This window comes from Ictidomys tridecemlineatus, chromosome 3, assembly GCF_052094955.1.
Source record: "Ictidomys tridecemlineatus isolate mIctTri1 chromosome 3, mIctTri1.hap1, whole genome shotgun sequence".
In the NCBI taxonomy this organism is placed as follows: domain Eukaryota; kingdom Metazoa; phylum Chordata; class Mammalia; order Rodentia; family Sciuridae; genus Ictidomys; species Ictidomys tridecemlineatus.
The window spans coordinates 65,934,775-65,952,296 of NC_135479.1; the positions used below are offsets into that span (position 1 = coordinate 65,934,775).

A 17,522-nucleotide genomic window follows, 5' to 3' on the forward strand; every position below is an offset into this window, starting at 1 on the left:
TGACCACAAGTGACACAAAAAGAGCAGTAATATGGAGTTTCTCCAACCAGGGTGTGAATCTAATTCTGACACACTTTTAGCAAGATAGGACAGTCTTCTTCCTGTTGTTCTCTATTGAGCTGCAGAAAGGGTCTTCATTCAAACCATCAGCAACAATCGACCCCATTCACACCGTGCAGAGCAAGTTAGGGGCTCCAGCATTGGCATGCAGAGCCCTCAGCTGTGAAGGAACTTATATTTTGTAGGTAGAAGAAAGTGGTTAATTTTCAGGGAGGAGTCAGAGAAGGGCAAGCTCGGGGCCTTGGGGCCAACCTCCCTGTGTTTGCTCCTGTAGTGGTCCTGTCTTCTGTGCTCCCTGCTGCTCTCTGGTATCTGCATAGCTTCTCAAATGGTGGAAGCAGCAACATGGGTGCACTACCCACTGCTCCTCACCTGTCACTAATGAGTCAATATTTCTTTCTCTATTAATAAATCACTCATTTAAAATGATAGTACAAGATGCATACCTACTCACTCAATTGCCATATGGAACACAATTTTTAAAAAATGGTCTTAGTTTTCTCAGTTGCTCTTTGGATAAGCCCAGGATTTGTTTTCTGCAGGAAGGCCTTGTTTGCCCTGGATGAAGCTTCTAGCCACTCAGCCTGCCCTTGGTTCACAGCCTGGATGTGAGAAGCCTTCTGGTGCTTTCTTGCAAATGTTGGCATTTCCAGGGCTTCTCTTTCTATTTGGCTAATGGTGATTTATTTGCTTTACTAAATAGCATGAAGACCTCCTCCCGAAGTCTTTTCCTCTCTCCCCATTCTTTGGCTTTTCCTCTTGTAGGTCATAAACAAAGAAAGAATATGTCTGGGTGTCTTGTCCCTAAGAGCAGAAAAACTTACAGTCATACACTACATAGTCAATAATGGACCACATATAGGATAGCAGTCACACAGATTATACCATCTAGTGACATTAGATGTGTGTGTAAGTGTGCTTTACAGGGTTCACATGAGGATGAAATCACCTCGAGATGTATTTCTCCTGTCATTGAGTGACACTCAACTATGCTCCCAAAGAGAAAGGTCATCCAAGCACTATCTTCTCCATTTACTTTCTCTCTCTTTAACCACATCAATCACACTGAGGTACTTCCCCTGTAATCTCTGTCGTCTATTTTCTCAGGCTCATTTCTTTTTAGGCATCACCTAATCTTTTTGTTTTCCTTAAGCTTATTAGACATACTGTATATCAGTGGCTGGATTTTTTCAAAACAATGTGATAAATGAGGTCCCCATCATCCTCCACTCTTTCACAAAAAAATGGTCCTTGCCTAAGGTCACATCCCTGATGAGGGATGGCTCATATACAGTGACTGGCCAATAGATAGTCATTAAGGCCTGTCCTTTCATCCTGATTGGGTCAATATCACTGAGCTGCCCTAGCTCCAGAGCTCCAGAGTTCCATGTGGAATAAACTGTGTCACAGCCTAGCTTTTCCACAGCCGATCCTGCATCTCCTGTTTCAGGTGCATCTTGTGAGAGTCCTCGTCCACACTTCTTCCACCCAGGCCTCCAAGCCGGGTCTGCCTCCTGGGAGCCCCAATGGGCCTCTGGCTTGTAGACTATGTTCTGGGCTTGATTCAGTTCACCCTCCTTACTCATTGCCCTACTAAGACCAAATGCTCCTCTTTTTAAAGATGACAGAATTCAACCTTTAATGAATAAGATCTACTTAAGCCTTGGTTCAAGAGAGTCTTGCTTCAACTTTGTCCAAAAAGGTGTCACTCTGAGATTGAGAACAAATTTAAAGCAAGTGACTTGAGTTGAAAATTCCCATTGGTACCTTGTTTTCTATATGATAATAGGATAAGAACCAAACTTTCTTTATCATTAGGATTAAAAGGCCCTTTGGAATGTCCCTCCACATGTTCTTCCCAGTCCTGTCTCCCCCTCTTGACCCATAAAGTGCCTAGCCCCAGGGTTAGTCTTTCCATCCTCACCACAGCATGCCATTGCTTTTCTCTGTGCTTGACTACATCATCTTCCTTCCTGGCTCCTTTTGTCTTCTGACTTCTCCTGGAGAGCTCCCAGTCATCCCAGGTACCCTTTAAGGCCAAGTCCACACTTAAGTCCTCTGGAAATCCCTTCCTGACTGCCCTTGACAGAGCTCTTGTTTTCTCACTGAGATAACAAAGGACTTTGCTTATGAATCAAGCAAGAAGCTGTTATGGATTGAGTTTGTTCCCGCAAAAAGACACATTGGCGTCCTAAACTCTAGTTCTTAGAATGTGACCTTATCTGGAAATAGGGTCTTTGCAGACTACTTAAGCTCAAATGAAAACTTTATGGTGGGCTCTCATCCAATATGGTCAGTATCATCCAAAAGGGGGAAATTTGGAAACGTAGAGAGAAACACACACAGTGGGAGTGCCAGGTGAAGATGTGGGATTTGAATTACACATCTGCAAACCAAGGGACACCAAAGCATGCTGGAAAGTCATCAGATGCTAAGAAGCAAGAGAGGGTTCCCTTAAGGTTTTAGAGGGAACGTGGCCCTGCTGAGGTCTTGCTCTTGGCTTTCCTTCCTCCAGAACTGTGAGATGATCCATTTTCATTGTTTTAAACCACCCTATTGGTGAGACTTTGTGATAGCAGCCCTGGGAAACTAATGAAGACATTTTTCAATACGAACTAAAACCACAGTCTAAGTCTGACCTTTGATAAGACAAACACCAACTATCATTTTAGTTCTAATTGGTAAATCGTTATGAGAATTTTAAGAACTTTTGTTACCTATCTTAACAGTGATCTTTCAGTGATACCTTTGCAAGTGATGACAATAAAGATTTAAATGTATTTCCAATTATTTTTAGATGTCAGACTAACATTTTATGAAGTGTGACACTGTACTAAGACTGGGCGACCTTATGTGGATCACAGATACATAAAGAGCTTAGTGCAGTGGTTGGCATACAGTAGGTGCTTGACCTGGCCCAAAGGTCAAGTCAACCTGAAGAGCTGAAATGATTGGCCCAGGAAGTCTGAGACCTGGGGATGGAGTATCTCTCCAACGGCTCAGGCCTTGCTTAAGTGAGTGGGAGCTGGCGCTTAGGCAGAAACCCAGTAGGTAAGGGACAAAGGAAGGGGCCGGAGCTGTGGGCCCAGAGCTGTGGGCCGCAGTCACTCAATACCTGCAAGCACCAAGGAAGGGGTGAGGTGTTGAAGAAAACAGTCTTTAGGAAGGGACCCAAGGGGGGCTGGGGTTCTGGCTCCAGAGGTAGTCTGCTCGCCTAGCATGAGTGAGGCACTGGGTCCAATTTTCAGCACCACATAAAGTAAAATAAAACTAAAATAAAGACATTGTGTCCACCTATAACTAAAAAATAAATATTAAAAAGAAAGAAAAGGACTGCGAGGCTGTTGACGAGCTGAAGCCAGTACCAGCAGAGGCAGGTGAAGGGTAGTAAATGATAAATGATTCTGTGGGACAATCAGGCCATGGTCACAGCTGATGCAGCCATGCCAGCTGGCTGAAAGAAAGAATGAAAAAAAAAACCACTTCCTTCTGCTCAGAGCAAGAGCCATGAAGGGCTTCAGCCCCAGCACCCCACTCAGCCCAGCAGCAGCTTCCCTTTTCCCTTCTGTAGTGAGACCAGAAGTAGGTGCAAGGAAGCCTGAAGAGGGAACAAGAGCTTCTCTGTGGCTGACTTACAGGTGCATGAGAGGTTCCCCCCCCAAAAAAATGCTGTTAAAGATAAAACCATTCTATCAAATAATCAGATTTACTAATACACCACAAGGTTGGGCCTTTTTCTAAGTTTTGGAGGAATGATGGATAATGATGGATAATAAAAATTAGGAAGGAAATACCAGGTGGATTTCATGTATTTCTTCAAAAATTTCTGCCTGTTAAAGTAATGACTTTCTAATTCACTGTGAAGTCAACATGTAGCATGTGCCTCAGCAGGAGGGGTGGGTTACGTGGGTTACTTCAGTGTCTAGGTAAAGCAGGTTTTTCTCATGTTCAGTGATGGGTCCCAGGCACCCATTTTACTATAATGCTCCACAATTGTCATCAATGAGTCTCAACAGGCACCAGTGACATTTGAGGCAAGAAGTTTCTTTGTCATGTGGGTCTGTTCTACACCCATAGCTACAACCCACTGACAGCCACACCCCAGACCCCAATTGTGGTGACAGTGATGACAATGTGGACTTGTGGCCATTCTCTTTGGGCTTTATAACTTTGACCAGTCACTGTATGTGAGCCATCCCCATTGGACCATCCATCATTAAATAAGGACTCATTAATTAATTCAGCAAATTGGGGAAATTAAGGAAGTAAGAGAGAGGGGGACAGAGCTGCTTTTGTGTAGAAGAGCTTTCCAGACAAAGGGTCCAGAAAGCATGGAGGGTCCTGGGTGGGAGGACGTGAGGCTCCAGTGTGCTTGGCGCCACAGGAGCTGGGGTGCAGACAGCATGGAGGGAACTGATGGGAGGAAAGGTCAGGAAGGCTCTGCCAGGCGTCAGCAAATGTTTTCTGTAAAGGGCCAAGTAGAAGATATCTGAGTCTTTGTGGACCATAGAATATCTGTTGCAAATACCCAACACTGTTACTGTAGCTCAAAAGAGCCATAGATAATACATGAGTGTGGTTGTGGTCCAATAAAACTGTATTTACAAAATTGAGAGCAACTAGCTATATTTGGCTTGCAAAACAATGATTGCTTCTAAACCCTGTTGTGAACCAAGGTGAGACTGAAGATTATGAGTGAGATAAGGAGCCTCTGGAGAGTTTAAAGCAGAGCAATAATATGATCTAAGCTATGCCTTAAACATGTTCCTCTAATTGACCTGTGTTTTAAAAATTTACCATAGCTTCTGCCTATAGGGTGGAGCATGTGGGGCTAAGGGAAGAACAGTTAGTAGGCAAATGAGTTATTCCAGACAAGAGATGCTGATGGCTTGGACCAAGAAAGAGGCAATGGATGGTTGAAGGGAGTCAGAATCTGGGTGTTTGTGATGGTGAAGCCTGACAGGACTTCCTAATGGACTGAATAGAGTCTGAGAGAATGAACGAAGTCATGACAGCTCTAAGGCCTGAGACATGGTTGGCAAAGAGTGGAATGCAAGGTAATGGAAAAGACTGAAGAGAAGACCGGTGGTGAAGACCGGTGGTGATGTTTGATTCTACACATATGTTCAGTGGAGATGGCAACTTGTCAGGTGGGTAAGAGACTGGGAGTCGTGGGAGACTGGAGTCAGAAGTACATATGTGGCAACACTTAGGTTAGAATCATAGGTAGGGGAACTGGAGGAGATAACCTGAAGAGTGACAAGGCAACACTCTAGAGGGTCACATGCTTGGCAACATCACAGGGAGCCTCATATTAGGGCACACAACCTGCAGATGGCCAGCAGCTGAGAATTCTGGGAAGTGGAGAGGAGGGGTAGACTTGTGTCAGCCAAGTTCAATGGTCAGTTCCAACACCAGTTGTACCTCTGGGTGGAGTGTGTGCAGAGAGCTCACACTTAAGTCTGTACATCTGTATGTCTTGGTCTGTGCTAGCCTACATACAGAAACCAGTGACAAGCACAGTGATATTGATAGATAGCTATCAAGAGTAGAAGAATGGGGTCCCCCAAAGTATGCCTATGTCCTAACCTCCAGAACCTCAAGGTGACCTCATTTGGAAAATGGGTCTATATAGATGTAACTGAGTTAAGAATTTCAAGATGAGGTCATTCTGGACTGAGGTCATTCTGGCTCGTAACCAGTATGGCAATGTTCTTATAAAAGACACACACGGAGAAGGGGTGTGTGTGAAGACACAGGCAGAGAATGGAGCAATTCTGTCATTAGCCAAGGAACACTTGGACTATCAGAAGCTGAAGAGGCAGAGAACAATTTGTCCTAGAGCCCTCAGAGAGACCAAGGCCCCACTGACACCTTGATTTGGGACTTCTGGCCTCCAGAACTGCAAAGGAACCATTCCTATGTTTTTTGAAGCCCCAGGTTTGAAGTAATATATTATGACTGAGATAGAAAACTGATTCAAAGGCCATCTGAGTTCCATGTCCTCAACACATAAGCAATAATTTTTTAAAAAGTGATAGAAAAAACAAAATAATAAAAGTTAGCATAACTTATCACTCTGAAAGCACTAAGTTTGAGGTGATAAAAGCCTTTAACAAGAACATTTAGCAAGGCTACCACCAGGTTAAAAATATAAGTGAAAGCATAGACACCTGACTGCTAATTTGTCGATGTCATGAATCTAAGCATACAGATAAACAGAGGGACCCAGAACTCTGCATGTTTGCCTTGTGCTTGCCTCAGTAGGTTTCTGTGTGAGTGGGTGGCCAGGAGCACTCACAGAAAATGAGGAGGGTGCAGAGAGGAGAAGGCCTGTGAGTGTGTCTCTTTTATATTATTCTGAGTCTCTGTATGGTACCAGTTTGTGGCTTCCTGGCTGAGCCTTTCCTCCCCTATTCCAGTGACGTTCTCATTCATGGGGGGATGGCCTTCTATAATTCCATCTATCCTCATTAGGGTAGGTTTTCTTTTAGGAAAGGTAGCCCTCCCTTCCTTTCCTCTTGTACCCCAACCTTGCATCTCAAACTTGAGGCTTGCCTTACCTGCATCTGAATGAGGGCAGCAGGAATGCTCTGGAAACTGAGAACCTGGACCAATGGTCTGAAGGCCAGACTGCTCCTCCAAACCCAGAGAGCTTCTGGCCCTGTATCTCTGTCCCTTAGGCTGCTGAAACAACATACCACAGACAGGGCAGCCTAAACAACACTTCTTATAGTTCTGGAAGCTAAGAAGTCCAAGATCAAGGTGTCAGTTCTTGGTGAGGGTCCACTTCCTGGCTTACAGACAGCTGCCTTCTTGCTGTGTCTCCCATGGCTAAGACAGAGTGTGCTCTGGCCTCTCTTAAACTTATAAGGGTACTAATCCTATAATGGGGGCCCCACCCTCATGGTCTTATCTAAATCTAATTACCTCATATCTTAGTCTGTTCCTGTTGCTATAACGAAATACCTTAAGAGGGATAATTATAAACAACAGAGAATTACTGCTCACAGACCCGGAGGCTGGGAAGTCCAAGATCAAGGTACCATCAGATTCACTGTCTTGTGAAGGTTCCAAGATGGTGGCTTCTTACTGCATCCTCACATGGCAGAGAAGGGAAAAGGGTGCTTCCTTCAACCTCTTTGTAAGGGCACTAATCTCATTCATGGGGCCACACCTTTTGATGCTGTCACACTCAGTATTAGGTCCAATGTAGCCTTTTAACCAAGTAGCTCCCAAAGGCCCCACCTCCAAATGCCACCACATCAGGGGCCAGGATTCTACCATGTAAATTGGGGAGGAGCACAAAACATCCAGTCCGTAGCACATTGTGCCACATTAGGTGAGTGGTTTAAGCTTGAAGCTAAGTTGGATGGGTAGCTGATGGTGTCACACAAGCATAGGGCACACTTGGAAACTCGACTCTGTCCTCATCCCATGCCAGGAAAGCCACACCCAGGAACCACACCTGCAAAGCAGAGACTCTGCTGTGGGTGGGAGTAATGCATCTGGAAGGACAGGAAGGACACAGAATGGCTTTAGTTCCTGCCCCTCCTGTGGATGCAAATATTAATTCCCAGTGAAGTGATGCTTCAGGGAAAAATGAAGATGGATCTCAAATGTGGCTTTTCAGCCTAGTGGAGGCTGGCTGAGAGACAGGTCAGGAGTTGGGGTCCTGCCAGCAATTCTGCATTGCACCATATCATGGACAAATGCCCACTTTTTGCTTACTGCCCTTCTAAGAGAGAAACAGATGGTCTGATGATAGGGTTGCACACACACAGAGAGTGGGTCTGCCAGAGGGAGAAGACACCTCAAAACAGGCAGTCAGTGCGCCAGGCATGGGGAGAACAGAACATGGCACTTAGAAGCATGTGACCAAACAATTCAACCTCACTTGCATCGTACCTTGGGGATTGGCAGGGACATTCCTAATTGTTATCCCTGGACATTATGTGTAAGCTGGGACGGAGACAAACCAGGACATATAGTCAGCCCTCCCACCCAAAAGAGAATGATAAAAAAGGAGAGGGAGAAGGGGAGAGAGAGGAGGGGGGCTGCGTGCGCTTAATCATGATCATGAAGGAGACGTCCCGTGTGGGCACATCTAGGTGATGCTCTGCAAGTTGTTTTCAGAATGTCATTTTAGCCTTTTTCCTAGACAAGAAAATTGGCATGTTAGAAGAAAATAGAATGATATAAGCCTCTGCTTGCTGCAGAGATTCAAAGCTCCCAAACAAACACAATTTCCTCTGAATAGCAAACCAAAGGGAAGTGGAAAATCAAGAAGAGTCAAGTATGGTTTTCATTTGGCACATTGCTGAGTCTCTCCAGCACCTTCCTGATTTCTGAGGGGTCCTAGGAACCAAAGCCAGGGAGTACTTTTGTGGTTTTGAACTGGGCAAGCATCATGAGTCTATTGTATTTGCATAGAAGTAAGTTGGGAATAAAGATAACTCTACGAAGTCAGCAAGTACACCTGGAGTAACCATGTTTTGGAAACATGTCCTGGCAGGGGATGTGCCAGGGTGAATCTCCATTGCTTCTATTTGATCAGATGCAGCCAAATGGGGGTGTTGGAATTTCAGGAGTGCTCTTATGGAAGGACATGTGCTTGGCAAATCTGGAAGTGCTGGCAGCATTTTGAGTACTGGGAGGATGGTGAAAGAAGATATGGAGCTGGATATAAAAAATTGGTTGAAGTCAAAGCCAAGCTAGGGAAAGGAGGCTGTGAGGAAGTAGAGGGAGGGAGGCACTGCTCCAGGAGAATCTCAGTCAAGGATTCCAGGCCTGGGTTCCCTATTGGACATTCCCTACTGGACACCTCTAGTGGGCTCTGAGTAGCAAAGCTAGTCCTTGGTGTTCAGACCCAACTATTCTGTGTTATTTGTTCTCCTCAGCCCTGTTTCTTCCTGTCAGAGCTTTTGCCTCAGTTTGTAATTGTTTGTTCTTTGGTTTGAGTCAATTTTGGTCTCACCCTTGACCAGGAAGCCCTGTGAAAGCAGAGAGTGTACCTGTGTTTAGGGGTACTTTGCTGCCCCAGGCCACGTCCAGCATGGTGCCAGGCTTGGGCACCCAATTCTGTTCGTGGAATGGAAGATGGAATTATTCAAGACTCTTTCCACAGTGACCTCATCCACAGCCACAGTTTCAACCACCACCTTGAGGCTGACCACACTCAACTGTCTGTGCCCACACTAGTTCTCCCCTCCAGAACATGCACCAACGGTTACTCAATATTTCCATGTGAAAGTGTTAAAGCACCTCAATCGCACTGAAAGATCTGTAACTGAGCTGGGGCACACGTCACTCCCCACCCAGTCTCACCTCCAGTGTTCCTCATCTTAGGGAGGGGGCCCTTTCCACCTGAACCAGGGCTGCTACTCTTCACACCTCCCTATCCCTCATTCCTGCACCTCCCATCCATCACCAAAAAGCCTGTCACTTCCATCTCCTACAGTCTCTGGATATTGATTAAATTACATCAGCATCTTCCCACAAGGGATGGAGTAAAGAGCAAAACTTAAAATGTTTTAAGAAGCCAATCTTAAGGAACTCTCAGCCTCCAACCTGCCATGTACCTTTCCAATCAAGGACTACCACATGTGGTATTGCCTGGGCTGGTGACTTCGTTTCTCTTGCTTTCTCCTCTTTCCTTCGGTTAGTGGTCAAAATTGTAAAATGCTAGTTATTCTCACCATCTCTAATCAACCATCATTGTACAATGATTCCTGCCCCCATCTCTCCACTGGAACTGCCCAGCAAAGAGTCACCCATGGCACCTGTGGCTGAAGGCAATGACCCTATTTCTGCCCTCCCCTGACTTGACTTCTATGAACACCTAACATTGCTAAACACTTCTTCCTTAAAGCCCCTCAGCCTTTGGCCCCCCTGACTGGTTCTCTCAGTTCTCTTCATTTTTTTGGACTCTTCTTTTCCTTCATTTGCTTGTCTTTCTTCATCAGTTCTCTGGAAATTGACTTCTCCAGGTTTCCCAACTGGAACTTTTGCTCTTGCTCAACTCAGCCTCCATGGATGATTCTACTCTCTTGTCTGGCATCCATCTCATGACAATGTGAAATCCTTACCTCCAAGTCCTTTCTCCCTCCTAAGCTCCAGGCTCACATTTCACTATGGAGGTGCTTCTAACACACTTCAAACACACCACAAATGGAGCTGGAATCTCAAGGCCCTTCCTTTCTCTGCTCCTATCTCAATGAATGGTGCCAGCTCCCATTCAGCTGCCCAGGCAAGAGCTTGAGACATCCTTGTCTCCTTCCTTTATTTCCCTCCCTACATCCAGTTAATCATCAAATTCTGTTGACTCTGCCTCCTGAGACAAACTCTGATGGGTTGACTTATCTGTTCCCAGTGACACTCCTTTAGTTCAGGTACTCATCAGTTCCCTCCCACACAACAGCCACCACTTCCTAACCCACTTCCCATTTGCCAGCTTCTTTCTCTAACCCTTTGTGTTCTGCTGCCAGGATTTGGGGAGAAAAGTTCCCTAAATAATTTTTCAGAAGACTAGTAGACCAACTTTTTAAAGAGCATTTAGAGCATTTCTTTAGGCCAATAAGAAACAGCTAGGTAGAAAACAATACTTCTGTGCCCCTGTCTCAAAGACTCACTGGGCATATTAGCTTATTAAAGGTTCTGAGAAAGCTTGCTATAAAAGAATCTGTTCAGAATTGTTTAACCAAGAATCTTCTAAGCTTCTTTGAGATAAGACCCTTTCTCCAGGGCAACCTCATTAACATCTTTCAGAACACCATATGCTATTTTAAAACACTAATGTGGTTGTCTTTTCAGTTTGAAAATAAGAAAGCTGAATGGATAAATACCCAAAGAAGACAACTTGAACATCATTCTCTGGGCAATTAGTGATTCTCGGAGATTTTTGAGCAGGGTAATCACCTAATATCCATCCATGCAACCAATATTTCCAATTATTTGAGACCCTGTTGTGCACTAGGTCATTTTATCTACCATCTCCAATCCTACAGCAAGGCTGCAGATGGCCATGGTCCCCAGGGTGCAGACTGAAGTGCAGATGGGTTAAGCATTTAGACACAAGGCCACACACCACTAAGGGTAGGGAAGCTCATGGCTGGAAGTCCAAGTGCTTTTATGGCCACAGCTGTTTGTAATAATCAGTAACATTAGAAGGTGACCTTTAGCCTGCAGGAAACACTGGAAGCAGGAAAAGTCAAAACTTGGATAGAAACTCCTAGAAGGCAATTCCTTCCTTTTGTTGCTGCTGCTGCCTCTCCTTTGTCCCCACACTCCTCCAGATGATGCCCCCAGAACTGGTAGCCATTCTCGAGCTTGGGCCTTACTGCCCTTTCTGTTGGCCTCCTGCTCTTCCTCCCCTTAGACACCCACCAGGCCATCACACAACTCTAAGAAAATCTCTCTCCCCCTTCTTAAAAACTAGGTGCTGTTCCCCAGTGCCTGCCCAACTCCAAATTTCTAACCTTATGTTCTAGGCCTCCATTATCTGCCCTCAATTTCTACCTTGGCCTTGACTTGAGATGCTTTTCTAAATAAATCTAATGCTTCCATCAATCCAGACTACCACCATCTATCAGCCTCCCAGCCTCTATCTGTGTTGCTCCATTCTTACCCAAGAGTCTCTGCTTTAAATCTCACCCATCTTTCAGGGCCCTTCTCACTGCTAACTCCATAAAACCTGTCCCAAGCTGAACCAACCAGATGTTCTATGATTCTCAGCACAAAAGGTCAATGAGGTGCTCCTCAAACTTGAAGATCAGGTTAACTTCTGAAAATTACGCTAGTGAGGCTTACAGTGGATGGCATCATCTATGTATGAAATTGACATACCTGAGGGAAGACTCATGAAAAGGACAGTAAAGAAGATAGAAAAGTGTCCCCTGGAAGAAGGGGGCCAGGTCTTATACTCAGGCACATTTATGATCCCATATCAGAAACCATAGGACAAGTAATTAAGACTCTAATCAAATCAGTTACAGGAAACAGAAGGAGTCAACCGAGCCAGAATCAACAATGGTAACTGGCCAACAAAGTGAGCTAATCAATTACACTCTGCTCTGGTGTGCAGAGGCAGGTGCATGCCATAACAGACAGCAGGTGGGATGGTGACATGGCCAAGCTGCCACAGCACCAACCAAAGGAGCCACTCACAGAGTTTAGAGGCACGGGTTTTCAGGACACAGGAAGGGTTGGCAATGCCATGGAGAAGAGCTCAGGCAGCTTCCCCAGAGCTGGTGCCTTTCCTCTGAGTTCCCTGCTTCCTTGTTCAAATCACAAATTCTCCAAGCAGCGTTCTGAGAACCCATTTGACTTTCCCTTCCATTATCAATAAGAAATGTTCTGGGCAGAGGAAAGATGCATCCTCACTGAATCCATCTCTTGGGGCCATTAGAGGATTTAATGAGATCATGAGTATACAAAGACACACCTAACTGCTCCCATGTAGCCATTGTTCAATACATGTAGGTGGTGAAATCAGCCAGTATATTGGAACTCTGCTTTTAATGACAATTTCATATAGACTTAGTTAAGTTGAACTGAATTCCTGGTATCTAGATACCTTGATCAGGTGGGTACCTGGATCTGTTAACAGATTTTAGCACCCTAAGTAAGAATAAGCCCATTGAGCTGTTGCTCTGGCAAAAGAGCCTGGTGATGCCCATCTAGCCCAGGGCATCTGTAGCTCATTACCATGCTCTAAATGCCCCACCAGCTCCATCCTCTCAATGTCCAGCAGAAATCTTAGATTTTTTTTGGTTTTGAAAATGTAATCACTTGCATATGCCTCTAATTCCAATTACATTGGAGAGTATTTGAGGGGGCTTTTATGTCCTTTGCAGAGACTCAAATGTCATTTCAACTCCTTAGTTGAAATGAATTGAACAAAGACCAAACAAACAATCAGGGTTTCAAACCAAGGCTGTAGTATCTGTCCCCCAAGCCCCTAAGGAAGTGGAGTTGCACACCTGGAGAGGAGTTTGGCCACATCAGCTGAGGACATCTCTCCTGATGCCAACTTTCCTCTGCCAGGCAGTACAGGAGTGCCTGCTGGGCTGAAGAAGTGCTGCTCAACTGTCCATGAAGCAGAGGGCGGAACAGACAAACAGAGTGCACAGGTCTCCAGCTTACCTGGATCTCTGTCTGTACAGTGCATTTGACCAGTTTGAAGTTCTTCTCATGGTTGAAGCTGTTGCTTTAGAAGCAAACCTTGAGGATGCACACATCTCCCTTTTCCATGTTGACTGGTACCACCACCATGGGCTCTGGGGGGCCCTCAGGCTGGTGTAATTTGCCAACCTTTTCCATGTCGACTGGTACCACCACCATGGGCTCTGGGGGGCCCTCAGGCTGGTGTAATTTGCCAACCTTTACTCAGCTCAGGGGCTTGGACACCCCAGATATCCTCTCAGAGAGCAGCTGGGCCCAGCACATCTCAGTCCTGTGGAGAAAACAGAGAGACAGTACTGAAATGAGTGCCTAGAAGCCCTCATGCCTTAGCCCTTCAGGTACAACCACCAAGCAAATGACCTATTCTGCTCTTCCTGAAAACTACCCTAAAGGCATCCAGCATTCTTGGATGGTCTTGGGAAGCTACAGCAGGTAGAAGCAGGGTTCATGAACATTCAGGTATAAAATCTGGACTTGGAGCTTCCAAGCATGCCAGCCCTCTCCTCTGAAAGCCCCCTCTATCTCCCATTTCTCCCCCCACAATGGCTCCTAGGCAAGGGGCCCACACAGAGCAAATGCAGTTGTGAGAGGAGGTGGCCACAGCCTGGTTCCAAGGCACAGTGGAGCAGAAAAGTAAGAAGTGGGGCAGGAGAAAATAGTAGAAAAGAAAAATGGACAAGGGGGAGAAAGCAGAGAAGAGACAGAGTTGGAGAATGGACAGCTCTGAGGGACCTGGAACAGAGAAGGCAAGAGAGGGGATAGATGGTGAACCTGGTTTTGAATGATGGCCTGACTGCCCACAGCCTCAGCTGATAGCCAGAGGTTTCATGATAGGAAGCCTTGGTCCCCCCAGGAACTCATCAAATAGAGCATACCTCAGCACATGAAGGACAATTCCCACCCTCTCTCCAGTATGTATGAAAGTGTATTCTGTAGGGTGGGAGGGGCTGGACTCTAAGATTAATCCAGTTCTCATGATAGCCTAGCTTGATGCAGATCAAGCTATAAGAATCCTATGAATCTGTAGTTCACCCCAAATTTCAGCAAACAGATCCTGTCCTCTGGATCCAATAAGACTTCCAAGGACCTACTTTTTAGAGGTCTAAACAGGGTTGTCCAAAAGAAGTGATGGAAATGCTTTGGATTGATGGTCTCAACTGAAGCTCTATATTGGGGTTACCTGGGAAGTTTTAAAGAACACTAACTCTGGGTCCTGTCTACAGAAGGGCAACTGAGGTCTGAACACTAGTATATTTTAAAGTTCTAGGAGTGTCCTAACATTCACCTGGAGTTAGCTTAGCTCTCATGGTGAAATCTACAGTTACAGAAAAAGATCTCAAAAGATACTATGATATGGAGGAAAAATTTCTGGACCAGAAGTTGGGGGAAACATGATGGAGTTGGCCATATTAAAAAACAAATGTTTGGTCAAATATTTAAAAAGTGGAATTATAGTCTATGATTTAAAAATAAAATTAAACACACTATGCTGGGCACTAGTTAAAAAAAGATTTAGACAGTCAGCAGCTTTGAGGAACCATTTATTTTAAAAAGCAAATGTGTACTAGGAAGGTTCAAAGAGGTATTGTAATGTTGAGGAGAAGAGCAGGGCTTGTCCCTCAGCTGAGGGGCAGATGGACAAGGGGACACACCAGGATCAGAGTTCTCAGGGCAGCTACATAAACATGTACATCTTTATGTACATATCTATACACCATTCACCCAGCATCTTGGAACTGTCCACTCCATCTTCCCAGAGACATCACTGAACACGTCCAGGTGCCAGTGTCTGCCATGCAGTGGGATGGATCTCAGTTCCCCTTGACCTGCCACAAGGAATCTAGAGGAGGTCATTTGAGAGGTAATCCCAGGAAATACTACTTGGAGAGTATGGAATGTGTGAAGGGAAGTCAAGATAGCTACGAAAGAGCTCTCTGGTGAGGGATCACTTGAACAGCTTAATTAATTCTGCTGGGAATCCTGGGAGCCTGACGGAATACACCCACCCAGACCTGGGACATTTAGACTCTGCTTCATACAGCCATTGTCCCCAGCATTTCCAGCCAGTTCCACAAAAGGGAGAAAAGAGAAATTCCTTAACAAAGATGCAGAGCTGCCAGCTTGACCTTATGAATAGGATCAGTCAGGATCTTTTTTACAAGGGACCCAAGAGAACTCTTTCACCCTCTTTCTGCCACATGTATCAGCAGGCAGAAGTCCCCCATCAGAACCCAAGCATGCTCACACCTGATCTTTGACTTCCAGCCTCCAGTACTGTGGGAAATAAACGCTTGTTGTTCTAGTCACCCAGTCTATGGTACTTTGTATAATGGCCCAAACTAAGACAGAACTCCTAGGACTCTAAAATGAAAGCCAACATCCTGGCTTCCCAATGGCCACTGGGAAACCTGGACGCCTGTAATGCTGCAATGTCATGCTTGTAAGAACATGCTCTCAAAGCTGGAAAGAAGGGCACTGTACTCATATCTGCTGCTTATACCGCATGCTCTCAGATAGCCTCCATGAAGGGAATTGGTGTTTCTGAAGCTTTGGGAGCCCTAAGAGGTATCACCTCAACCCAGCCAGCATTCTTACCAAAGGGTGATGCTCCAGTGAGCACACACAAGACACTTCAGTGACTTCCTAAAATATCCTGGTAAGAATATGAGAAAGAATGTTTTAGGAATAAAATGTCTATAGAATTCAGAGATCTCACTGGTAGGATCTTGGGAAACTCCATATTCAGTGTTATATGTATCTACTGGCAGGTGAAGTGTGGAAGCATAGGGGTGTGGGACAGTTAGAAGTCCATGCCTGGAACAGGGACAGGGCAAAGTCTGAGGGGATGATATTAGAACCTACAGGTGCTTCTCTGCCTTAGCTGCTACAGATGATGGTAAAAAAGCAGATAGTGCTTTTAATCTCGAGAGAAAACAGGACACAAGAATGTGGAGCAACAGGAACTCCCCTTTACTGCTGGTGGGAATGCAGCATGATGTTGCCAGTTTAGAAAACAGCCTCACAGTTTCCTACAAAACTAGACATGCTCTTATGATAAGATCTAGCAATCACACCACTTGGTATTTACACTAAGGGACTGAAAACACATGTCCATACAAAAATGTACACAGGGATAATTGTAATAGTATTACTCATAACTGCCAAAAGGTGGAAGTAACCAAGATTCCCTTCAGTGGGTGAATGAATAAACAAACTGTGGTACATCCATACAATGAAATATAAGAACTAAAAACAAATGAGTTTTGGAGCCACAAAGTACATGGAAGAACCTTAAAAATTTATTTTTAAGTAAAAATGTCAATCTTAAAAAGCTACAAAGTAGAATTCCAACTGTATGACATTGCAGAAAAAAATAAAAGTATAAAGACAGTGAAAAGATCAATGGTTTCCAGGGTTAGGGGAAAGGGAAAGATGAATAGGTGGAGAAGGAAGAATTTTTAGCAGTGAAACTATTCACTATGGTAGTTTAATGGTGAATACAGGTATTTATGCTTCTGTCCAATAAATAGGAAGTACAGCATCGGGAGTGAGCCCTAGTGTAAACTATGCATTTTGCTTCTTCAAGGGTGCCCCAAACTCTCACTAGTAGATACAGATCTGTAATGAACTCCTCAAACTCTCTGAAGTAGAGTACCTGAGAGGAGTCACACAAGAAAGATCCAGGCTACCTGTCCTTGGAGTCTTGGAGAACTCACCCCTATACACTCCCCATGCTCACTCTGCCTGTGTTTGGGTTCCACCTCACTTTCTGACTAACTCCAGGACCTAAAACAGGTATCGTAACCTCTCTCTGCCTCATTTTCCACATCTATACAATGGGGACAGGGCTACCTACTCTGTTTTTCTTTTGGAAAGGTTGTGATAATGAAGTGGAAAACATAAATTGATGTTCATTAACAGCATCCAATGGCAAGTCTCATCACAGTTATTAGTTGCCTATTTTCCAAAATCTTGCATGTGTTACTGTTATGGTTTGGATGTGAGGTGTTCCCCCAAAACTCATGTGTGACACAATGCAAGAAGGTTCAGAGGAGAAATAATTGGTGTTTGAGAAGCTTAACCCAATCAGTAAATTAATTCCCTGAGAGGAATTAACTAAGAGGTAACTGAATATGGGTAGGATGTGGCTGGAGGAGGTGGGCATTGGGGGCGTGCCATTGAGGTATATATTTAGTATCTGGTGAGTGGAGTCTCTCTCTGCTTCCCAATTGTCATGTGAGCCTCATCCCTCTATCACAGTCTTCTGCCGTGTTGGTCTA

General features: G+C 44.9%; 1 protein-coding gene across 1 annotated transcript in view; it reads right to left on the reverse strand.

The window, feature by feature from the left end:
• Positions 1-13,380, reverse strand: part of LOC101968416 (protein-tyrosine kinase 2-beta-like) — a 40,267-nt gene extending 26,887 nt beyond the window's left edge. Inside the window, 1 exon segment of the mRNA XM_078041109.1 lies at positions 13,282-13,380. Coding sequence (XP_077897235.1) covers positions 13,282-13,380 — 99 coding nt within the window.
• Between the last annotated feature and the right edge of the window lie 4,142 nt (positions 13,381-17,522).